Below are 26,462 nucleotides of genomic sequence, written 5' to 3'. Positions count from 1 at the left end.
CCAATATCGGTCCAATACATGCGAGAGGCAGTAAACATCACTAGGTACCTACATATAATGTATCGATATTAATAAGATTTATTTATTAAGTAGCCCAGTTAATTGAATTACGTAATACATCAACCGCATGATACAGAAAATTTTAACAATACATTTTCATTAATGTGACAGCTTAATTGAGATTGGTAATTAATTTCGTTAATTTATTGGAATCGCTTTTGATATCACATGAATGTATAATTCGATTTTATTGTAGTTATGGAAATGTCTTTGTTTGTTTTTAAAAAGCATTAAATTCGAACTAAAATCAATCGATAAATTCGAAAAAATTTAGAAATTATATATTTTAACGGATTTTAAACGTGATTTATGAATAATTTTTTATCAGTAAATAATAATCCGTTTAAATCTTTAATTTCTAAATGTATTATGCGTAAAATTAATCACAAGCAAATACAATGTATTGGTTCTGAATATATGGAAGATTAGCTTCACCTAGATTAATAGACCCGTGGTCTTCTAAGGGCGGACAAAAACCAACATATTACATTGTATATTCCAATTTTCTAAAACAATCGTAAATCTGTTTGTATAATAAATTAAATCTATGGTCTAGATCACGATAAATTAAATCTATGGTCTAGATCTACGCCTTTTTTATATTCCATCACAAACTTTTTATAATAAAAGTAAGAAAATAATATAACAATGAAACATACATATATGATATTTTTAGCAAGCAACCTACGTAGCCTACCAGTAAAATATATTTAAATATAACTATACGCCTATTCAAAGAAAGAATAATATAGAACAGACACCGTTTCCATATTTAGTTAAAAAAAAACATTAAATAAAACAGTTATATCCTCATTACAAACGCATATTTTCCCTCCACACATATAATATATAGTCATTAGACCCATCCAAAATCCAACCGCGCGAAACGCAGCTTAACCGGCAAGAAAAAACCGGAAAAATATAGAGAGTGGAGTGTTCCTTCTGCGGGACAGACTATTTCGGTATGCCCGCCGGATGCGCCGGCGCATTGTACGGTGCGCAAAACAGATTCGCACGCTTTTTATTTTTATTTCAATTTATTTGCATATTGTTGATTTTTAATGTTAAAGGAGAGTGAGTATATCATGTTTATTAGAAAATAATTTATTTAATGATTACTTCCATGCAAACGTAATAAATGTATTAAAAAAGAGACGTGTCAGAAGTGAAACTTCTTTTGCAAGAACCAATATCATCGCAAAATCATCGCCTCACTAAATGATGATAAGGTATTGCCATGACGCGGCCTTGAAATTATACCCTAAAGAAGTTTCACTTCAAAATGAATGAAATTGTGAATCGCGTACTAACATTTCCATTAGTAATGACTTAGTCTAAAGAATGATATAGACACAAAACAAGTAGATATCTTATATATAAAATTCTCGTGTCACAATGTTAGTCTGCAATCTGCATACTCCTCCGAAACGGGTGGACCGATTCTCATGAAATTTTCTGTGCATATCGGGTAAGTCTGAGAATCGGCTAACATCTATTTTTCATATGTACCACGGGCGAAGCCGGGGCGGACCGCTAGTATTTTATATAATTTCTTATTAGCTGCTTTTAACAATAGGCAAATGAATAAATCAATAAAATAATATCATAACATTCCTTTCATCAAAGTACGCACGAGGAATCGCCTATAAAGCTTTTTCATAACAATGCTTTCGTATAAAATAAAACACATATTATTATATATATTATCAAAAGCTCGATATTTAATATCAGAATTGAGATTGTTACATCATTTACAGTATTTTGTGTAGGTAGCACATAGCATTGTGAATGTCTTAAAAAAGTTACGATTTCCTTATGAACTTTACATTCGACGTTATTTTTTTGGTTTATAATATAGGTAGGTATAAATGCGAAAGCCTGTCTGTTTCGCTTTCACGTCTAAATTACAGCATCGATTTGGTTAAAATTAGTATGAAAATGGTTGAAAGTTAGGGTCAAGCAAACTACCTTTTTTTCAAAATTTGCTAGGCTTGTAGTACCGTAGTTTTATCGTATTAATTCAACCTCAAAACTGAAACATTTATTTATTCAATTAGACTTCTTCTACAAGCACTTCTGAATCGTCATAACATTGTTTTACCATACCAACGATTCGCAAAGCAGTATCTATGGAGAAGAACCAACAAGAAACTCCGTATTCTGAATTATTATAAACTGGCTGTGCTCCGCGGTTTCACCCGCATTGCTCCGCTCCTGTTGGCCTTAGCGTGATGATATATAGCCTATAGCCTTCTTCGATAAATGGGCTATCTAACACCGAAAGAATTTTTAAATCGGACCCGTTGTTCCTGAGAATAGCGCGTTCAAACAAACAAACTCTTCAGCTTTATTATATTAGTATGGATATTTAAAAAAATATTAATATTTATTTGCTAACGCTACACTACATATGTGCGTGTGAACGGTAGCCACGCAGACGTACAAATAAACAAAACATGATTATTTTGATTTCTGTCTGGTGAAAGTATTTAATTATTGTTCTAACTCAGCCCTATGGTACAGTGGTTACCTTGTGAATCGAAAGGTAACAAGGTTCTTTTTCCGAAGATACATTCGGCTAGAATCACCGGAAAAGAAAAATTGATCGGTCAAAAAAGACTAACGGATTTAAAACGCGATTTATTCATTACTACATTTCTGCTTCGGCTTCGTCCGCTTTGTCTAAAACCTGATAAATGAAATACTAAAACCTTCCTCTTGAATCACTCGTATCTATAGAATAATGCGTCAAAATCCGTTGCGTAGTTTTAAAGATTTAAGCATACACAGGGACAAAGAAAGCGAATTTGTTTTATACTATGTAGTGAAGATACATTAAAAAAAAATGTGTGCGTGTACTATAAGTGTACACACGTAAGAAGTGAAACTTCTTTATGACCTTATTCTACAAAAAGTCATTTACTATAAGCAACTTTACAGAAATACGTCGAATCACGCGTGGTAGGGATAAGAAAAAGAAGGCGCGTAACGGAAAAATGTCACGCGTAACGAAAAAATGTTACACTAAATTTATTTCCAACCCCGATAAAGAAGTTTCACTTCAAAAATCGATCAGTGCAACAGGTGTGAAATGCACCTGACCCATACAGTTTTTTTTAAATTTATTACGGTATTTTAAAAAATATAAGTGTGTACCTGTTGTCATGGTAACTTGTAGAGGCTTGTGTTAGGTGTGAAGAGCTTTTTTTGTATTGAGTTGTAATATTTGTTTCTATTTTTGTAGAGGTGCAAAAGTATTAGGTAGTACATCATAGAAATCTAAATAACAAGACACATAGAAGTGCTTTAATGTCATAGTCCGTATGAAAACCGCTGTCGCCAAAATCAACACATTCAAACCGAAAGCTAAACAGTACACACAAGTAAACTATGCCTTTTATTGGACAGCTTGATTTTAGTGAAAACTAACTTATCTATTAAATTAAGCTTTTGAATATGTATCCTAACGCACGAATTTACGGTTTATTTTAGAATAACATCCCTAAGTATATGAGACTTTTTGCTCCAATACGAACAAACGTGATAATAAGAATGGTCGACTGTGTCATTCATTGTTATTTCGATTACTATGGTGACACTCGTAATACTTGTAAATCTTATATATAAAATTCTCGTGTCACAATGTTAGTCTGCATACTCCTCCGAAACGGGTGGACCGATTCTCATGAAATTTTCTGTGCATATCGGGTAAGTCTGAGAATCGGCCAACATCTATTTTTCATATGTACCACGGGCGAAGCCGGGGCGGACCGCTAGTATTCTATAATTTTAAGGAAAAACGGCATTATTTCTAAAAAAAAATATTTTCCGATGAAATATTATTCCTTTATAATTATAATTACAACTTGTGGAAGAATTTCCGCAATGGGAATTGCTGAAACACACCATGTATGCACTCATAGGTCTCCAGAGCAACTGAACAGTGACGAATGCACTGGTGATGTGCAAATCACCTGAGTGGCGACAAGGTCACGCACGCTTACGACTTCTAGTGTCTTGTTATTTAGATTTCTATGTAGTACATATTTATGTACCTAGATTGGTGTTAAAATAATTCAAATTAGAGCTTTTATGTTAGGTAAAATGTTCAAATTTTAACAAAGTAGAAAGGCTTATTACTAAAACAAACACAAAATTCAACCAACGCCGCCTATAAATCAAAAGTACACTAATAATATCTTCAAAAAACCAACCTCCGACTAGTCCAACGGTCAAAATTCATTGGACACATTGCCTAATCAAAAAAAGAAAAAAAATCTTATAAAACCTCTTTTGTTACAGGAACAGGACCCAGCGTGAAGCCAGTTCGAAACTCGTTTAAGGTTTAAAAAAAACAACGCTCGTCTAGTAATGCTAGTAGGGTTATCTGTGTAAAGTACGTAAGCAAGATGGCCGCGTTTCCCGCGCTTTTTGGACTGCTCTTCGCGTCGCTTGTGACAGGTGAGTTTTTTTTGTTTACGGCCAGTTTTTAGGCTGAGGCGTTATAGAGAATCTTAAGTACATTTTAATGGTCGACTTTCTAAATACGTTCTTAGAATATTAGCTGTAGTTATGTACAATTTTTAGACGAATAACGGTAAAGTTTTCCAGTAAAAAATTAACAGAAAACTACGAACTATCTTATAGTTACATATTTGGAATTAATAAAAAATGTATGAAAGTGATTGATCGTATCGTCGCGGTCGATCTAAAAAAAATATAATTTGACTGTAATTTTCTATGAAGATAGATATATGTAGTCTTTATTTTATAGGCTTCTTTATCCAGGTAGGTATCAAAATCTCTGTCAGTTTGACATTTAATTTTGGCGCCAATTTATACGCTGTTCGAGGCTTGGTAATAATTATACTTGACATTTATGGTAATAGAGGAAACAATAATGTTTTGTATTATTTATTTCTGACTCATATGTTGTTGTTGCCTTATTCACTCCTACGTTTTTGAAAATATTGTCTTATTGAAGTGAAACGGGGTCGGAAAAAAATTTAGTGTAACATTTTTTCGTTACGCGTGACATTTTTCCGTTACTTTTTCTCATCCCTATCTCATCTTTTTCTTATTCCTACCACGCGTGATTCGACGTATTTCTGTAAAGTTGCCTATAGTAAATTATTTTTTGAAAAATAAGGTCATAAAGAAGTTTCACTTCTTACGTGTCAACGTGTGTATCTACACTAGTACACGCACACATTTTTTTTTATTATACCTAATCTGCGTAAATCTTCGTATTCGACGTATTTTTTTTAATTTTTATCATACCTTATCTACGTAAATAAATTCGAACCTACATCTATAAGTCTATAATAAACACATCAACCAATGAACTATGGAATGCTTCCGTAAAATCAAAAGGGAACACGGTCAAAGTTATTTATACCTGCGACGGCCATGACAGTGGCGTAGGTCGGTTTGTGTATGTTGCTGTATGTTGGAGAGTCGTGAACCGATTTGGATGTGATTTTGTTGACGGATAGATTGTGGAATATGTTACCTATCTGTGTTAAGTTAATGTAAATAATCTGATGATCTGATCTATGCCAATATTTTTGATAAAAGTAGTTTCTTTTCTATTTTGTCGTTTTCACGTGAAAGCGGAACAAACATCAATTTTAATATATTTTATCCTTATTATAAGATAGTAGTATGAAATATTATATTAGAAGAGTAACTGACAAAAGTACATCCAATTTTTCTGCACACTATTCCAATTACGATCAGATTTTGATAATAAGTAAATGATAATAAGTAAATAAATAAATGATAGTGCATTTGGTTTACCTAAAAAAAAAACTAAAATACATGCCTAGATTATGTTTTAGTTTATTCAACTTACCGCCTTCTACCGACAGCTTACCGCCCGCGGCTTCGCCCGCTTTGTCTAATACCTAATAAATTATATAATAAAACCTTCCTCTTGAATCACTCTATCTATTAAAAAAACCGCATCAAAATCCGTTGCGTAGTTTTAAAGAATTAATTTACGTAGTTTTTAAGATACAAAGAGACATAGGGAAAGAGAAACCGATTAGCGACTTTGTTTTATACTATGTAGTATAGATTGATATGAATTACTTTTCCATAAGATTCTACAGACAAATAAATATGTAACAGTTTTAACTAAAAAAATAATTATCTGTAACAAAGAAACGTATCATTTAACACCGCTACACAGACGGAAGCTATGTTTATTTATGTATATAAATACACGCCATGTGGTAACCGTGAACTTGTTTTGGGATTTATCGACTTGAAAATATTTATTAAACATGAAGAGAGCCGCTTTAACTTCAACCTTAGGAATAATACTTTTTTAACAAAAAATATACTGCCTATATTTATTAAAAAAATAGTCTTCAAATGACAGAATTTTACTCACCGGTTGGCTTAGTTGGTAGTGAGACTTCCAAGCCAGAGGTCGTGGGTTCGATTCCCACCCGGGGCAAATATTTATGTGATGAATATAGATGTTTGCTCTGTGTCTGGGTATTGATCAATATAAAATTCAATTAAAATTATTGTATATGTATGTTTATCAGCCATCTGGTTTCTATAACACAAGCGAAAGCTTAGTATGGGATCAGATCGTGCCGTGTGTGAAAATTGTCTAAAAAATAAAAATGGTCAGAACTGGACAAAACTTCCCACCAATAGAAAATAGTGCAGCATAACAACGTTTGCCGGGACCATAGTTCATACCTAGTAGACTACAGGCCCATGTTGAAAAAATTATGGGTCATTTGAACCACCAGGTGACCTATCTAGAACGATATAAGAGCATAAAATAATAATATTCAGCACTATGCCGTCACTTGTAAGCTGTCCACCTGAGTGGCATCTGTGTCATACTATTTCAATACTGCTTTTAATCCATTATTCCGCAACGCCGTACAAAAATCATGTAGACAAGGGAAAAAATCTCTACCCGTACTTTCGAATTCTCATCTGCACTCAGTTGGGCAGCTTACAAGTGACGGCATAGTGCTGAATCCTATTATTTTATGCTCTTATATCGTTCTAGATAGGTCACCTGGTCCTGGTGGTTCAAATGACCCATAATTTTTTCAACAGGGGCCTGTTATCCATACTTCCTTACTAATATATAAATGCGAAAGTAACTCTGTCTGTCTGTCTGTTACTCAAACACGCCTGAACTACTGAACCAATTTGCATGAAATTTGGTATAGATATATTTTGATACCCGAGAAAGGACATAGGATAGGTTTTATCCCGGAAATCCTACGGGAACGGGTTTTTCTCTGAAAACGCGGGCGAAGCCGCGGGCGGAAAGCTAGTAGTCTATAGGTATATAATAGTGTTTTGTTTATAATAAACAAATAAATGATAAAGATAGCACAGCTCCCACGGTTCTCATTGTTATCTTCAATGAATGTTTGCAATTATGAAATATGAGATAACTTGTAGTACAATCTATACTAGATATACCGCGCGGCATCACCTGTGAAACAACAGGCAAGTACATATTTCTATAGCTCATGTGACAAGTTTAACACAGGTGGCTACAATTTTTTTCTATTCTTTATAAATTTAGAAGTCTTGCAATTAATTCAAAACATGAAAAATGAATGTTGTTATTTATTTTAAAATATGCGTTTTTTAATATTCTGTAAAGCTACAAAGTAGAAGCCCCTTTGGTAATTCAAGAACAAACATGATAAATTTTAAAATTATGATAAACTAGCTTTCCGCCCGCGGCTTCGCCCGCGTTTTCAAAGAAAAACCCGTTCCCGTAGGATTTCCGGGATAAAACCTATCCTATGTGTTTTCTCGGGTATCAAAATATCTCTATACCAAAATTCATGCAAATTGGTTCAGTAGTTAAGGCGTGATTGAGTAACAGACAGACAGACAGAGTTACTTTCGCATTTATAATATTAGTATGGATTATATTAAACCAGCTTTGTCTAAAACATAATAAATTATATACTAAAACCTTCCTCTTGAATCACTCTATCTATTAAAAAAACCGCATCAAAATCCGTTGTGTAGTTTTAAAGATTTAAGCATACAGGGACATAGGGCAGAGAAAGCGACTTTGTTTTATACTATGTAGTGATTTGAAAATGTTTTTGTTTAGTTGAAACTCCATTTGTATCCGTAACTGTAAAAAAATCAGAACATTATATAAAAAGCTACGTAAATTATATATCCGGAACTATATAACCGTTATAAAATACTTAATGTTGCTACACTAGTCATTCAGCCAAGACGAACGTGGGTTATGTAAGATGTACCTGAGTCATCGATTTTTATTTGATACTAGCGGTCCGCCCCGGCTTCGCTCGTGGTACATGTTTACGTTTTCTCTACATAAAAACCATCCTCGTACTTCAAGGAATATAATAAAAAAAGAATTATCTAAATCGGTTCAGCCGTTCTCGAGTTATGCGCTTACCAACACATTTTGCGATTCATTTTTATATATAAGAGAAGATATATGTGTTATTTTATGAAAATGAAATGGGTAAAACACGGATGAAATTTGAACTTTTTAGGAATTATAATAAAAATGTTTACAAGCTTTTATTAGCTTACTAGCTTCTCCGCGCGGTTTCACCCCCGTGGCCCCATTCGTGGTCGCAGCGTGATGATATATATTATATAGCCTATAGCCCTATAACCTTCCTCGATAAATGGGCTATCTAACACCGAAAGAATTTTCCAAATCGGACCAGTAGTTCCCGATATTAGCGCGTTCAAACAAACAAACAAACTAACTCTTCAGCTTTATAATTTGTATTTGTATAGATGTATGTAACCGACTTAAGACTTGATTTTGACAAAATTCCAACTTAATTCAAACAAAGTATTTCAAACAATATTTATTATTTCATTGAACTGCGTTACATTCCGATCCGCTCAGCTGTTTTTGTGTTTACAAGCGTACCTACATACATGATACATCCATCTTCACAAACTTTCGCATTTCTAATATTAGTAGGATAGGATAGGGCAAACTGTAATAACCGACTTCTCGGAAAGGTGATTCACGTAAAGCTATTTTGCGGTCAACTTTTACTTTGAATGTATGAATCAGCCAATCGATACAGATTTAATGAGATTTCGCCATTTTAGTAGACGGAAAAATCACTGTTGGTTAGCGGTTAGAATTACGAAAGGGAACCTAGGTATAGTAATAGTAAAAAACCGGCCAAGTGCGACTCGGACTCGCGCACGAAGGGTTCCGTATCTACATATAATAGAAAATCACGTTTGTTGAAGGTATATTGAGCAAAATACGAAAATTTATTTATTGTATGGGGTACCCCCTTAATATATATATTTTTTTAATTTTAAGTATTTGTTGTTATAGCAACAACGGAAAGACATAATTTGTGAAAATTTCAGCTTTCTAGCTATCACGGTTTATGAGATACAGCCTGGAGACAGACAGACAGCGGAGGCTTAGTAATAGGGTCCCGTTTTACCCTTTGGGTAAGGAACCCTAAAAAGAGTGAACCAGACAGATGATTACATAGTTTCATAAAATAATAATAAGAATAAGTTAACGGTTGATTTCACAGTTAACCTACTGCGCAAAAGTGTGTAATGTTTTCACTTTCACGGTCCGTTTGTGATATACTTTAACCCCTGTTTTAAACCGTTTGCCAGTAAAGTAATTTCATGCATCAGTTTGTCATGTAGAACCTATGCAATGGCTGACATGTTTAATATTCTATGTACCGAGAAGTTTTAATAAAAACTGTTCAGTAATTCAGAAACAAACATACTTAGGTGCTTCTTAATTTATGTATGTTAATACAAATAAGTTAAGAATAATTATTTACTTAATATTATAAAGCAGAAGAGTTTGCTTGTTTGTATGCTTGAACGCGCTAATCTCAGGAACACGGCTATACAGGGTGTAATCGTTAAGTGTGCACAGGCGATTTTTCCGTAAGTATTACAGATAACAAAAAACTTTAAACTGATATCGAAAGTACTTAACCTAATGAGTAAAATGGCGGTAATAAATTTTTAAAAATAAATCGAGAAATATCAAAAAAATTATCTTTAAACCCTCCCATACATTAAGTATGCTGTATGAAATATGAATATCCCATATACATTTAATATGAAAGATTTTAGCTTTCTTTTTCTTTCTTTGGTTTTCTGCTTTAATTACTTCGCAAATTTGAAGTGACATTTTCCACGTTTTTCCGGACATTTTCACGCATTTTCCGGATATTTTCCGGGAATTTTCCGGACATTTTCCGGAAATTTCCCGGACATTTCCCGGACATTTCCCAGGAATTTTCCGGGGATTTTCCAGGCATTTCCACGCATTTTCCGGACATTTCCCTGACATAGCCTGTAAATGTCTGGAAAAATGCCTGGGAAATTCCCGGAAAATAACCGGAAAATGCCTGGGAAATGTCTGGAAAATATCCGGAAAATGCGTGGAAAATGCCTGGAAAATCCCTGGAAAATGCGTGGGAAATTCCGGAAAATGCGTGAAAATGTCCGGAAAATACGTGAAAATGTCCGGAAAATGCCTGGAAAATAACCGGAAAATACCTGGAAAATATCCGGAAAATGCGTGGAAAATTCCGGAAAAACCGTGGAAAATGTCTGTAAAATATCCGGAAAATGCGTGAAAATGTCCGGAAAATATCCGGAAAATGCGTGAAAATATCCGGAAAATGCGTGGAAAATGTCCGGAAAATATCCGGAAAATATCCGGAAAATGCGTGAAAATGTCCGGAAAATATCCGGAAAATGCGTGAAAATATCCGGAAAATGCGTGGAAAATTCCGGAAAAACCGTGGAAAATGCCTGGAAAATATCCGGAAAATGCGTGAAAATGTCCGGAAAATATCCGGAAAATGCGTGAAAATGTCCGGAAAATGCCTGGAAAATGTCCGGAAAATATCCGGAAAATGCCTGGAAAATATCCGGAAAATGCGTGAAAATCCCTGGAAAATGCGTGGAAAATTCCGGAAAAACCGTGGAAATTGCCTGGAAAATATCCGGAAAATGCGTGAAAATGTCCGGAAAATATCCGGAAAATTCGTGGAAAATTCCGGAAAAACCGTGGAAAATTCCGGAAAAACCGTGGAAAATGCCTGGAAAATATCCGGAAAATGTCCGGAAAATGCTTGAAAATGTCCGGAAAATGCCTGGAAAATGTCCGGAAAATGCCTGGAAAATGTCTGGAAAATATCCGGAAAACGCGTGGAAAATTCCGGAAAAACCGTGGACAATCCCTGGAAAATGCGTGGAAAATTCCGGAAAAACCGTGGAAAATGCCTGGAAAATCCCTGGAAAATGCCTGGAAATCCCCGGAAAATGCCTGAGAAATTCCCGGAAAATGTCTGGGAAATGCGTGGAAATTCCCCGGAAAATGCCTGGGAAATGCTCGGAAAATCCCCGGAAAATATCCGGAAAATGCGTGAAAATGTCCGGAAAAAGCGTGGAAAATGCCACTTCAAATTTGCGAAGAAATTAAAGCAGAAAACCAAAAAAAAAAGAAAGCTAAAATCTTTCATATTAAAATTTAATAATTTAAATATGTATATGGGATATTCATATTTCATACTTAGTGTATGGGAGGGTTTAAAGATAATTTTTTTGACATTTCTCGATTTATTTTTAAAAATTTATTACGGCCATTTTACTCATTAGGTTAAGTACTTTCGATATCAGTTTAAAGTTTTTTGTTATCTGTAATACTTACGGAAAAATCGTCTGTGCACACTTAACGATTACACCCTGTATATCATCACGCAAAGAGGATAGGAACGGAACATATTACCAAATTACCTATCTGTAAATTTAAATGAAGAACCTATAAGATTAGATATTAGAAGGTATAAACGCAAACAACGTCACACTTCAAAGCTAGTTCATTAAAATAAAGTGTTGTTATAAATTCAACACCAACGCGAAAGTGTCTATTTTCGTAACACTTAGTAAATATAAATAATGTGGCCATTATTACGCGAATTTTTGAGTTATTTTAGAAGTTGCGAAATATAAGCTTCTTTCGTTTTCCTTCTTAAATATAAAATGGAAGATGTTAACGTTTTGGAGTGGCTTGTATAAAAATATTTAAGTTAAAATAAGTACCTACAGAGTCAATTTGAAGTTTGTATTTAGTTAAGTTAAAAAAGAGCAAATATGGAGTTTCTAGCCGGTTCTTCTCCATAGATACTGCTTTCCGAATCGGTGGTAAATGTTAAAAATATGTAATGACGTTTCAAAAGTGCTTCTCGAAGAAGTCTAATTGAATAAATAAATGTTTGAGTTTGAGTTGAGAAAGCCTAATATCAGACAGTTCATAAAGTTAATGATGAATTTTATAATTCATAATATTTTGTTACACAATATATACCTACATCCGAATACATAACAATTTTAAACAAAATTACTCAAATTTCTTGTACCTATGACAAAAAACCTGTCTTTAAATAAATTAATTATTAATAAAACTGTTGCAATTATATGAATAATAAAATAACTATCTATAATCTATCTCTGTGTCAAATTTCACCCTAATCCGATCAGCTGTTTTCGCGTGAAAAATTCACAAACATGAAACGAACTCTCACTTTTATAACATCAGTAAGTGTTCATTAGAATATTTATAGATCTACCAAAAACTGATTTTAAAGTGAACTTTGAAAAGGGCTGGTAACAATTGAAGGTCACTGACACCTCGTGCATTCACCCAGACAGTGCTAAAAGTGAAAAACTAAGCTAAAGTCTAGACTGAGAAAACCCACAGTTATTTGAAATTACTTTCTTCATGTATAATAATAAAGTGGTAATGTTTGTAAGCTTGGGGTGATCTCTGAATGTGTTGAACTGATTTTGAGGAAACATTTAACCATTTGAAAGCTACATTTTAACAGAGTCATTCGCACATGTTTAGTTGGCTATTTTTCAACAATACAGGTATTCGAAGATGCCAAAATCGTCGCCTTACTCCATGACGTGACGGTATTGCTATAACGCAACCTTGAAATTTTAATCTCAAAGCTCCTTATGAAGTTTCACTTTAAAATCAAATCTTCCTTCAATATTACGTTTAATTTAATATAAATAAATACATTCCAAAAACACAAACATCAATGTCCAAACTCAGACAATCATATCTGCAATGAATACAATTGCCAGCACAATATACAAAACAGCTATACATATAGCGATGCAACTTTCCCTTGCAACAAGTTTAACGAGTTTAACTCTCACTGCGCAAAACTTGTAATTGCTTTAATAATGCATTATTTATTTGAAAGTATGTTTGTATGTATGTTTATCGATAACTATTGACATTAATTATTATGTATTATAGTCTGTCCACTATAAGAATTGCTTTTTGACAGCTCGACGGGTGATACCAGAAGTGATGTTCAAAAGATTATCGATTGTGATACCATTTCAATTATAAATTCAAAATATTATCATAAATCGAATCAGGTACGTAAATAATAATTACAACGTAAACGTACTAATAAGATATGTAATAATAAGACCACATATCTATGCATTGTATGTTAAAACTAAACTAAACTAATATTTTATTATTTATTGGTTTCTATTTTACACTTTTGTTGTCTTTACGTTTAAATTATATAACATAATAGAAGAGTTTTTCTGTATCGGATATATTTTACAGAGTATTTCTATCGATTATTTTAATCTATCGACCCATCATTGAATAATTCTGTGTAGGCATCACTAAGTGGGCGGGACCTGTCCATGAAGTACGATAATTATTTGTATGACATTTTAACATAGACAATACAATCCTACATGGGCGTGAAGCTGTCAAAAAGCAAATAATATAATGGACAGAGTATAACTATTAAGAGAACCGAGAAAAAAAAAATTCTAAAAATCTACGTTATATCTGAGTAAAATAGTGTTTTTATTTTTAACACTCAAATGTTTTGTTTTTGAAGTCGGTTTTTTTTAACGCAGTACATAAACTACATACATATTACTATCTTTAATCCATACTAATATTATAAATGCGAAAGTAACTCTGTCTGTCTGTCTGTTACTTAATCACGCCTAAAATACTGAACCAATTTGCATGAAATTTGGTATGGAGATATTTTGATACCCGAGAAAGGACATAGGCTACCTTTTATTGCGAAATATGTACCACGGGCGGAGCCGGGGCGGACCTCTAGTGAAAAATAAACTTTATATTCATAAATAATTTACGATCTTTTATTAAACCGATGCGATGGTAAAGAATAAAAAGCATAAACACCACAGTATAAAATAGTTATAAGTACTATAAATAAAATCTTATCTTATATATAAAATTCTCGTGTCACAATGTTAGTCTGCATACTCCTCCGAAACGGGTGGACCGATTCTCATGAAATTTTCTGTGCATATCGGGTAAGTCTGAGAATCGGCCAACATCTATTTTTAATATGTACCACGGGCGAAGCCGGGGCGGACCGCTAGTCTATATATATAAATAAACATTGCATGCGAAACTGAAATACTAGAGTACTAAAATATATTAAGTCGACCTTGATCATTCAATAGACGGTCGTTCACACTGAAGTGCAATGCACTATCTGAAGAGTTATATAACATTGATTAGTAAGGAAAACGGGTGAAGCTGTTTTGATGGATTTTCCATTAATGTGTATAGGAATAGCTGTTAAGAAAAACAAAAATTTCCTATGATGTGGTTTTTTATTGATAGAGTAATTTTAATTTACAGATAGGATCTGTTGATAATAAATATCTTAAATTAAAATATAAACTATAAATAGACGTGTGTCACTCGGGGACTGCCGCGGTAAAGCTATTGCATGCTATGCCTTCAAGCCACACCTCCGCGCCCGTCGGAGTGGGGAGCGTGAGGTTTTTTTGTTACTATATTTCTGGATTCGGTCCCCGCGCTCAAGGCCCGCGATAGAAGCTATGCAATAGCTTAATAAATTAAGTATAATATTATATTTATGTCGAAACATAAAAGCTGAAAAAAGCATTAAACAAAACTAGTCAAAACAAATGTAATTTAACTTTATAAGTACCATTGTGCATAAAATTTTAAATTATTTAATTTGAAGTTGAGATAGTTCACAGCCTGTTTCGTATCTATACTAATCTATACTATAATATTATAAAGAGTTTGTTTATTTGTTTGAACGCGCTAATATTAGGAACTACTGGGTCCAATTTGAAAAATTATTTCGGTGTTATATAGTCCATTTATCGAGGAAGGCTATTGGCTATACATCATCACGCTAAGACCAACAGGAGCGGAGCAATGCGAGTAAAACCGCGGGGCACAGCTAGCGTATTACATTAGTTGTATTAGCATGTATTTCATATCATTTCATACGTAATGTTCTAACCTTCTTTTCTCAAGTCGGTTTAAAATCGAAACTTATTTAGGCAATACGTGTGGTATCTAAATAAAAACATTGCATTGGTCGCAAATTTTAAACATATGTTGTTATTAAACATGGCAAAATATTCAGCATTCCATGATATATTGTTATCATATGTTTATTTTGAGCGTTGTAGCATATATAACTACTCACTAATACTACAAAAATAACTGCTGAAATAAATATACTATAAAGAATAACCCGCATAGTTCCCGTTTCCCGTTTTTGGGATTTCCGGAATAAAACCTATCCTATTTCTCGGGATAAAAAGTAGCCTATGTCCTTTCTCGGGTATCAAAATATCTCTATACCAAATTTCATGCAAATTGGTTCAGTAGTTAAGGCGTGATTGAGTAACAGACAGACAGACAGAGTTACTTTCGCATTTATAATATTAATAGTATGGATTTGTCCTCTTAAATGTCCCAACATAATTAAACTATGCCCCACTATGGGCCAAGGGACGTTAATTATATAAAAGGTAGAACAGAAACAGTATTATTTCACGTATTCTGCCATAAACAAGAGAAAACCGACATAAAGGAGTCGTCGGACTGAGACGAGTACTAAAAGCCCTCGCATTGTTATAAAGAGTGACTTTAGAACACACGACACGATATCGTATCCGTTTATTATAAACATTGGTTTGAAAATCGCATTTTCACATTCACGAAACGATAGCATATAATACTTGTGTTTGAATTTATTTTCCTGTTTAAAAATAAGATAAGAATATCGTGATTCGCTAAGGGACTTATAAAACCTTATACGATAATTTGTTAGGCACGTATGTGATGGCAAAATGCAGTGATTGAAATATGTACCTAGTAATTATTAAAATGTACGACACTAAAATAAAAATAGTTTGGAAAATCCAAAAGTGCACGCCTCATAATTTTTTTTAATAATTATTTATTAATTATTATTTTTGTTTATTTAATAACAATTAAACCACATCGAATCAGACCCTGAAAAATGAAAGGGTTCTATTCCTGAGCATACTCAAGCGTAAGAGAAAAAAAAGACTCGATTAGTAAAGTATTTCGGTCGCTATCGTGTTAACAAGAAAATCCTCCGCACATACAGACACACGGACGTCCAAGACAGAACTTTTTTAAACTGTTTTTTAACTAGTTTAAATAACAAAAATGACATCAAAAATATCATGAATGTTAAAAATAGTGTTTTTTCTTAATATGTGTGTGTATGTATTATCTTACAAGTGCAATGTATGATACATAAAGACATTTTAAGTTTGAAAAATCAGATGTTTTGCGCGAAGTGACAGTAGTACCCACCTCAACGCTTCGCTTATGAGGCGTGCAATTAGGTAATGTATTAGTGTGTTAGTTAGTAGATTTAATAATATTATGTGCTACGATATTCTCTAAAACAACTAGATAGTTAAATAAGAAAATCGTTTGTTTTCAAACTTTTTATCACGTACGATACGACACAACTATTGTGGCTATTGTACTATGAAGGCACCAAGCCACCAACTGAAGCTAAAGTCGTACCTATAGGTAGCGATACGATAATTATTCAATACGATACATCGTATCGATATATCTAAACGTGAGTTTATCATCGGAACCGTAATGACAGTGTCGCTTTGTGTACATTGTTTTAACGCGAACTTAACCGACTGCGGAAAGCGGGCAATTGCTTTGTGGCGTTTAATATTGAATGAGTTTTAACATTATTTTGATGTTTAAGTCAATGATTGAAATAAAAAATTTGGAAAATCCAAAAGTGCACGCCTCATAATTTTTTTTTAATAAATATTTATTAATTATTATTTTTGTTTATTTAATAACAATTAAACCACATCGAATCAGACCCTGAAAAATGAAAGGGTTCTATTCCTGAGCATACTCAAGCGTAAGAGAAAAAAAAAGACTCGATTAGTAAAGTATTTCGGTCGCTATACAGACACACGGACGTCCAAGACAGAACTTTTTTAAACTGTTTTTTAACTAGTTTAAATAACAAAAATGACATCAAAAATATCATGAACGTTAAAAATAGTGTTTTTTCTTAATATGTGTGTGTATGTATTATCTTACAAGTGCAATATAATATGGTACATAAAGACATTTTAAGTTTGAAAAATCAGATGTTTTGCGCGAAGTGACAGTAGTACCCACCTCAACGCTTCGCTTATGAGGCGTGCAATAGGTGGTTAAAACGTTTTTATGACTGTTTTGTTGTTAATGTTAAGCTGCTTGGGCCGTCTTCGCTCAAGATGACAATTATTATTATGCAGTTTTGTAAATAATCTGTAGATAAGTTCAAGTAATTTTAAACTTCAATTATTAGTAAATCTGACATGATTAAAAAGAGCAACAATGGAGTTTCTTGCCGGTTCTTCTCCGTAGATGCTGCTTTCCGAATCGGTGGTAAATGTTAATAATATGTAATGACGTTTCAAAAGTGCTTCTAGAAGAAGTCTAATTGAATAAATAAATGTTTGAGTTTGAGTTTGAGTAAGATATATCTCAAATAATGTACCTAAGTGAAGACTACTTATCTATTTTTTAATGATTTTTTTTTTCTTTTTACATTATTATTCGAACCGGAAAATAGGTAAGAATCAGCTAGTTAAAAAATAAATGATTACTAGGTACATAGAATGACCCTGTATAGGGCTTTCAAAGGGTCACTGCCTTATCCCCATAAGGTCCAAATATAAGCTAAACAATAGATGATGAATTCAACCGCAAATGGAAGACAATGGATGTAAAAATAATTATTTACACAACGGCTTGTTAAATACTATCAAACGTACATATGTACATAATATTATGTACAATGTAGATAAATAATATATTTTATACTAGCGGTTTTACCCATGAACAAAACTGGAAACAAAAACATCCATCTCCTATGGCCAGTACCTATGTATTAATAACTACATAGTATAACTGAAAGTCGCTTTCTCTGTCCCTATGTATGCTTAAAATTTAAATCTTTAAAACTACGCAAACTTTGAAGTTGACCGCCTCCTTGGTACAGTGGTTGACGCGTGAGCGTAGCACCGAGGGGTCCTGGGTTCGATTCCCGGTGGAGACGAAGAAAAAAAAATGTCTCGGTCTGGCAGGACAAAGAAGGCTGATCACCTACTTGTCCCTAAAGAGAATCGATCAGTGAAACAGATGTATACATCTGCCCCTTACCCCACTAGGGGACATGGGACTTCACAACAAACTTTGAAGTAGTGTAAACTGAATTGTGTGTGATATAATCGTGTAAATCGTTGTACGTTCGTGAAAATTGTTCGTGTAAATTGTGTGTGTACATTTAAATAATTAGATTAATCAACTTTCTTTTTAATATTTGCACACCCAATCAATGGGTAGAATGTATTAGCCGCATAATATTGTAATTAAAACATCTATAATTTGTAATTACATTCTTGCAAATAAATATAATTTGAATTTGAATTAATTTGAATTTGAACAGATTTTGTTGCGGTTTTTTATAATTTAAGAAGCGTGATTGAAGAGGAAGGTTTTAATATGTCTTTTACTGGGTTTAGATAAAGCAGGCAAAGCCGCAGGCGGAAAGCTAGTTAAATATAAAACATGATTTGAAAAAAAGGCTATGCTTGATACTTCACATATTTTCATTACATGTATCCAAATGGGTGCCATGGTTTAGTCGTGAAAGAGAAACAGACAGAAAGATTTTTGCATTTAAAACATTAGTTAATTGTTTATTTATATTTAATGTTTAATTAAAATTTATTTTGTTACAGGTAATAATGCAATTGATTGGAAGAATTCGGTCTGCGTAGTTTTGTATGTTACCATAAACCTAAAATTCATAATACCAATTTAAAGTACGATATAAAAAACATGAAGATGATTACTACTCTTACGCAGAAACTACTGAATCGATTTAGCTCAAATTTTGCATACATATAGATAAATTGAAATAAGAGTTTTTTATTTGCCTACGATATTCTAAATCTATATTCAACTAAGATCCTAACTATTTGTCTAGGACATAAAAATCCTTGGTTTTCTAAAGAATAGGGACTTGTTTAAATATTACATGAATATTCATAGACACGCTTTGAAGAAAATTTAAAAAGAGTTACGAACTTTTTCGAAATAATATTCCTTGATATTATTACATTTTTAATGAAGGTTTTAGTAAATGAATAGTTTAGTTGCTGTATTCACTTGGCTTGATTTAAATAGAATTAATATTTGACGTAATAATCCTTAAAATTTTAACCATGTTTACAATTTTAAACATTTTTTAACAACAAAAATATAACACAGTAGATATAATATTTTAAATCTTACAATGTTTTCTATTATTATAACGTGAGGTATTTTTTTGTTTGTGTGAATGAGCTTATAACAGGAAGTACTGGTGCGAATTTATAAGACTTAAAATTTAGGATACCTATGTAGTTCCTACTGTAATAATACACGGATCAGATATTAAAATGTTAAAATATATAATATTCCTTTCGTGGGAAGATGCATGGGTACTGTTTTGTGTATTAAAATTCATGAAAATCGCTCAAGCTGTTGCGGAGTTTTGTTGTACTCCGTGTGACATTTTTTTTTTCAAGTATAGGCAGATGTAAACTCAAAATTATATTTATTATCCAGTATAATAACTTAAAAAATAACTACATTCCACCCTTCGTTCCGCGCCACCGGTGTATCCGGTACAGGTGTTTTTATGGACATACTAAATAACTAATTGCCCTAAATTTATGTACAGAGGTTGTCAAAGTTTCGTTTTACAAAATTATTATTATAATGAATCAATTGAAATAATATTTGGGGTGATAAAAAGATGTTTTTAACGATTGTGTAAGAATATTTAAGTTTTTGAACAAAGTACGAAGTATTTATTAAAAAAAGGCAAAAAAGAAAATCAAAGCATTGTGGTAAGGAATCGGATTTATTATCGACAAGTCATGGCTTCGAGAACAAGCGTGCAATAATAAATGAATTTTCAATCTATCTGCGCATGTTGTTATCGCCAATGATGATGAGGAACGCGAGCGAACCCGCGGGCACGAGCTAGTGTATGTAAATGCTCCAATAGATAACAATGCGTCGCTAACGGCCGGATGTAACGGTCGACACGCGCCAATGAGCGCCATTTTGTATTGTTTAAATCATCTTTTTTGGACAACGTGGATTAGGCGGTATGTACACTATCATGCTATTACCTGACGAACCTGCGGGTAAAAGTATTTATGTAGGTAGCTTATGTGTTCTGACACATAAGCTACTTGAGCGAGCTTTAAGCGAGCGAGCTTTAAGCGAGCGAAAAAACTTTATATTGTCGTCGAAAACGTCTCGAAACGTTACGAAAACATATAATTTGCTATACGAATAAATATTATGTATATCAAAGTTTAACTTTTAATAAATTTCAGTTTTAGACACTAAGAGGATCCTGTATTTTGCCAATACATTAGATTCAGTTACATTCATTTTCCTACATTTAATAGATTGCGAAGGCATCTTATCAATTTCAATTCATCTTAATCACATACATTCTTACAACCAAAAATATTACACGATGACAGCTGTCAATCGAACCACATCTATAATCTATACACAAAAGCGCGGGAGTACTGACATCTGACAAGTGACAAGTGACAGCTGTCAAGTGTGCAATCAATATGGCGGCCATTAGCGAGGTCGGTAGGGCGTGACGTCACCTGGCGAGGGAATAAAAGAAAAATAATTATGTTCAAAATGTAGGTTGTAATGAATTTAATATAACAGGTATAAAAACAAAAAAATTTGGAAAATCCAAAAGTGCACGCCTCATAATTTTTTTTTAATAAATATTTATTAATTATTATTTTTGTTTATTTAATAACAATTAAACCACATCGAATCAGACCCTGAAAAATGAAAGGGTTCTATTCCTGAGCATACTCAAGCGTAAGAGAAAAAAAAAGACTCGATTAGTAAAGTATTTCGGTCGCTATCGTGTTAACAAGAAAAAGGATCCGCACATACAGACACACGGACGTCCAAGACAGAACTTTTTTAAACTGTTTTTTAACTAGTTTAAATAAAAATTTAAACAAACATGACATCAAAAATATCATGAACGTTAAAAATAGTGTTTTTTCTTAATATGTGTGTGTATGTATTATCTTACAAGTGCAATGTATGATACATAAAGACATTTTAAGTTTGAAAAATCTGATGTTTTGCGCGAAGTGACAGTAGTACCCACCTCAACGCTTCGCTTATGAGGCGTGCAATAATAAATGGCTAATTAGCCGCATTTTACTTTAGTTGTCTATTTTTCGTTCGGTAGTTGAATCACTTCAGCTTACTTTGACATCTAATCGTGTGTGACTTACACCTTTTACCATACTCTTAAGTTTTTACTTATATCATTGATTCAAAAAAATGTTTTTTGCAACAGATGCAAATCTTTATAACTCGATATTTATACGTTTAATTCTTTTCAAGCTTGAGTATTTAGTCAAATAATTTCACTAAATACTTAAAGCTTGAAGCGGAAAGCTACTAAGTAGTATACAGGGTGTAATCGTTAAGTGTGCACAGGCGATTATTCCGTAACTATTGCAGATATCAAAAAACTTTATACTGATATCGAAAGTCCTTTACCTAAGGAGTAAAATGAAAACAATAACTTTTTAAAAATAAAACGGAAATAGTTACGGAATAATCGCCTGTGCACACTTAACGATTACACCCTGTATAAAATGTCTCCTTGTTGAATGTATCGAAAGTTTAACTATTTTTGTGAAACAATCAATCATTCATACTGCTTTGGTGTAACAATCAACCAATTTTCCTAGTATTTTCTTGTGTTTTTACGCGAGTATTATACATTTAGAAATTAAAGATTTTAACAGATTTTAAACGCGATTTATTCATTATAATATTATTATCCGAATAATTCGCGTTTAAAATCCGTTAAAATCTTTAATTTCTTAACAAATTTTCCCGTTGTCAGTGTACGTAAAATCACACCCAAACACTAAGTTACTTATTCAGCTTGAATATAACAGGGTCGTTGCCACGTCTCGAGTAAGCTCTAGACAGCTTGTTAGCTCTGCATTATCTAGTTATTAGGAACAAGCGGGTTTGCTTGTAGTTTTAAAAGTAGATGTATAAGGTGTTGGATTTATATTTTATCTTATATAAAACAAATAAAAAATAAGTGTATATATTTAGTTAACAATTTGTAAACGAGCTATGTATGTAGCTGTATGTTATCCATTAGATGAAATTCGGTGCAATAGTATTTGATTTCATCGCGAACAAATAGACAGACGCGACAGATATTTTTGTTTCATAATATTATGTAATGATACTGTGCCCCGCGGTTTCACCCGGGAACAAAATATAGGCGAAGCCCTAATATCTCGAAAGAAAAATGCCGTTATAATTAAAAATATTTCAATATAAGTAAAGATCTAAAATAACAATTAATAACATTTCAAAAGAACTTACAATAATAGAAACGAAAATGAATTTACTCGTAAGCTCTCTGTCAAACTTATAAGCTCGAATATTACTTCACTGGGCTTTCCAATGGATTTGGAAAGCTATTGAAACTTTAGTGATGTGCTGTGCGTGTCGATAAAAGTATTTTTTATTATACTTAATTAAATTTTAAACTTATGGTTCATTGACAAAAGAGTTTAACGGTTTAAAAATATTTTTTTGTGAGCTTTAAGCAACTATTACAACCTTTTGTACTATGAATCTTCCACTGACTATGATAAAATAGTGACACAACATAGTAAAATATTAAGTACTTACCTTAACAAATATACGCTGCTAAAAATGACATAAGTATATCTTTTTTTTTACGATTTGATTCGAATACATGATTTGAACGCTTAAAGAAAATATCAACAGATATCTAGATCTATTCCAAGTAAAATACTAGAAACAGTGTCGATGATTACACACATCACTACACGACAAGTATCTATTTTCTCACGGCAACCTGTCTTAACGGAATGGCCATTTATAATTTGCGATTTTCACAAACTGGTCCCGTTTTATTGAATTAGTAAACTATGCTAATTTATAATTAACTGAGTGGATATCCATTGAACGGTATGTGACCATCATACTTGTTTGTCTTCGTTTCTCTTAAAGTCGTAGTAATACTAATAAATATGAAGAGCTCGTTTGTTTGAACGTGCTAATCTATAAACTGCTGTTACCATTCGGAAAATTATTTTAGTGTTAGATAGCCCATTTATCGAGGAAGGCTATAGGTTATATATAATCATGCTAAGACCAATAGGAGCAAAGCAATGCGTAAAACAGTGGGACACAGTTCTAGTAATATCTAGGAGGTAATGCTCAATTTAGATTCGTACCTTTGAGGCAACTTGTAAGTGCGTCTTCTTGGAATTCTAACATTGATAGCCTAGTATTTTTATTCTGTGGTCTAGTTTTGTAAGCATCGTTTCTCTTTAAGTCGTGAAAACGCAATTACTCAATCCAGTTTCTTATATCAATACCCTTTGAAGTTACAAGTGTGAATTCCAAGTTAAAAAGGTAAATAAAAAATTAAAGTTGTATTCGTTATTATATAAGAGGCTAGTATTTCTGTATTGTTAGATCAATAATCCTTGAGAAAACTAGCAACTCTAGTAATTCAAAGATGAATAGTAAAAGCCCTTGGCAATTTTGGTCTAAATTATAATGCTGAAACTTTCCATTCTACAACTTTATCAATTTATCGTAAGTTAATCGAAAATTCCTTAAATAATAGAACAATAAAAGGGTTGATTTCTACCTCCCCGTCTAGCCACTGAAGTTATATGGCTTTGCTACTAACAAAGTACTGTAATAAAACGATTTTTACGATTTTACGGTTTTTACGATTTTATGAACGGACTCATAATATTGTAGACGATTTTTCATTCTACGTAGGTAGGTACTATTTTTTTAACAAGGTGTTGGTCGTAAAATAGGTACATTTCTTAGATCTTCTTTACATGATTGTTATTTGTTATTTGCCAAAATTAAAAAATAAATCAACATTATGCATTTTAAACTACTAGTTATGAAAAAATAGTTTTCCACGCCTATGAATTTTTTTAGTGTTTTATTAAAATTTATCGATAATGAGGTTGGCATCGAACATCACTACACTTAGTCAGCAGTTTTAGTCGATAATCTGCAGAGACGGCTCTCGATTATCAATTTTAATGCCAATTCCGATTGTGACAACTAATTAAATAACTAGCTATGTCATCCGATTTTGCGCGGTCAAAATTAATTAGTAGTCTATTAGGCAAATTTATTAAAGTGAAACTTTTATTACATCGTCTCAAACTTTTTGGTCTGTGTAGCGCATGTCGCGTGTATCGCGGCTGCCGAGTAGGTATACCTACTCGGCAGCCGACCGTCACGCGACATGCGCTACACAAAGCAGTGTTCGGAACCGTTCGAACAGTTTCGCTTTTACCGTGGTTTCATAAAACCACACAACATTTTCTATTCTCACTCTTCACTTTGTAGCCTACTTTTAACAAACAGAAAATCATACGATAATAATTAATATCTTACGATGCATTCACATCAATAACGAACATAGAGCAAGAGCATTCGTGTTATTTTAGTGTAAACGAAGACACGTATTCAGTGTTGTTCAGTATTAGAACATTGTATAGAATTTTTTCGAATGCACTACGAACAATGGAAGAATGCTCTACGCCTGTTTACACTAAAATAATTTGACATACTGGGGTTAGAATGAGCATTCGCTCGTTGGATGTAAATTCACCGTTAGACGTTAAAGTCATCACTACATAGTATAAAACAAAGTCGCTTTCTCTGTCCCTATTTCCCTATGTCCCTTTGTATGCTTAAATCTTAAAAACTACGCAACGGATTTTGATGCGGTTTTATAAATAGACGGAGTGATTCAAGAGGAAGGATTTAGTATATAATTCATTAGGTTTTAGACAAAGCGGGCGAAGCGGCGGGCGGTAAGCTAGTAATATGATAAAATGTCTCCGTTATGGCATGATAGATAGACAAACACATCGCATTAATAATATTAAACTCTGAAATTGTATTATACTTCGAACCTTCTACTTTTCCGCTATAACATGATTATTATTTCGACCTCGTTCGTGTGACCTGTATAAAAAGCCCAGTGGTAAGGGAAGTTGGTATAGCACGCTAAGGGCGCGGCGGGGCGCGGTTGATCCTTTTAAGGTTAAGCCTGTTTGTAGGGTAAGCTAAGCTATATAACAAGACTTATATTTTTTTTTGAAGCTACTTTATAAAAATACTATGATTTACGTTTATTCATAAATAAAACTATAACTTTTGTATCGTCATATTTAATAGAAATTTCTTACCATCGCTTCAGAATACAGTTACAGAGTAGGTATCATTTGAGCCTATTATATACTATAAAGAATTTAAATTTATACATATAATAAAAGTGAATCGCTAAATGTGTTACTAAGCGCAAATCTCGAGAACGCGGCCGAACCGATTTCGTTAAATCATTTTTATAATATTCTTTGAAGTAAGAGGATGGTTCTTATGGAGTGAAAACGTAAACATGTACCACGGGCTAAGCCGCTTGTAAATGATTGAAATTAAACAGTTTAACGTATAGTAAACGCGTATTTGTTAGGGTAAATCAGGCAAACGACGTCTCGAACACTTTTTGGGATAAATTGTCAAATTAAAAGTATTTTCTTAAGATTTTTAATAAATTTCCTAAACAAGAGTAAGTTCAAAAGTCTAGTCTTACAATATTATAGGTTTCCCTGGAATCGAACCCTATACATCCAACTGGGGACACATTAAATTAGCACTATGCCAAATATACATTCTGTTTTACATAGAAATGTTTTCATAATAAGTTTAAAAGTTATTTGTTCACGTCTTTGTGTTAACAGTGTGTGAATATTATGATGAATTACCTATTTGTTTGTGAATATCTATACTAATATTATAAAGCTGAAGAGTTTGTTTGTTT

At 32.9% G+C, this 26,462-nt stretch overlaps 1 protein-coding gene across 5 annotated transcripts in view; it reads left to right on the top strand.

Moving 5' to 3' along the window:
• Positions 1-26,462, top strand: part of LOC149475340 (fasciclin-3-like) — a 98,267-nt gene that overhangs the window by 21,918 nt on the left and 49,887 nt on the right. For 4 of the 5 annotated variants that reach the window (XM_089713434.1, XM_089713431.1, XM_089713435.1 and 1 more), the window contains exon 2: positions 4,363-4,521. In XM_089713434.1, the coding sequence (XP_089569560.1) occupies positions 4,470-4,521 (52 nt within the window). In that variant the 5' untranslated portion in view covers positions 4,363-4,469. The remainder of the gene's footprint in view (positions 1-4,362; positions 4,522-26,462) is intronic. The other variant, XM_089713433.1, reaches the window with a different exon arrangement.

Source organism: Colias philodice, chromosome 30, assembly GCF_061535455.1.
Source record: "Colias philodice isolate Cphi_HAF_F1 chromosome 30, ilColPhil1 Martin Lab GWU primary, whole genome shotgun sequence".
Classification (NCBI taxonomy): Eukaryota; Metazoa; Arthropoda; class Insecta; order Lepidoptera; family Pieridae; genus Colias; species Colias philodice.
The sequence above is the reverse complement of the archived record's forward strand: the minus strand, read 5'-3'. Positions and strand labels throughout refer to the sequence as shown.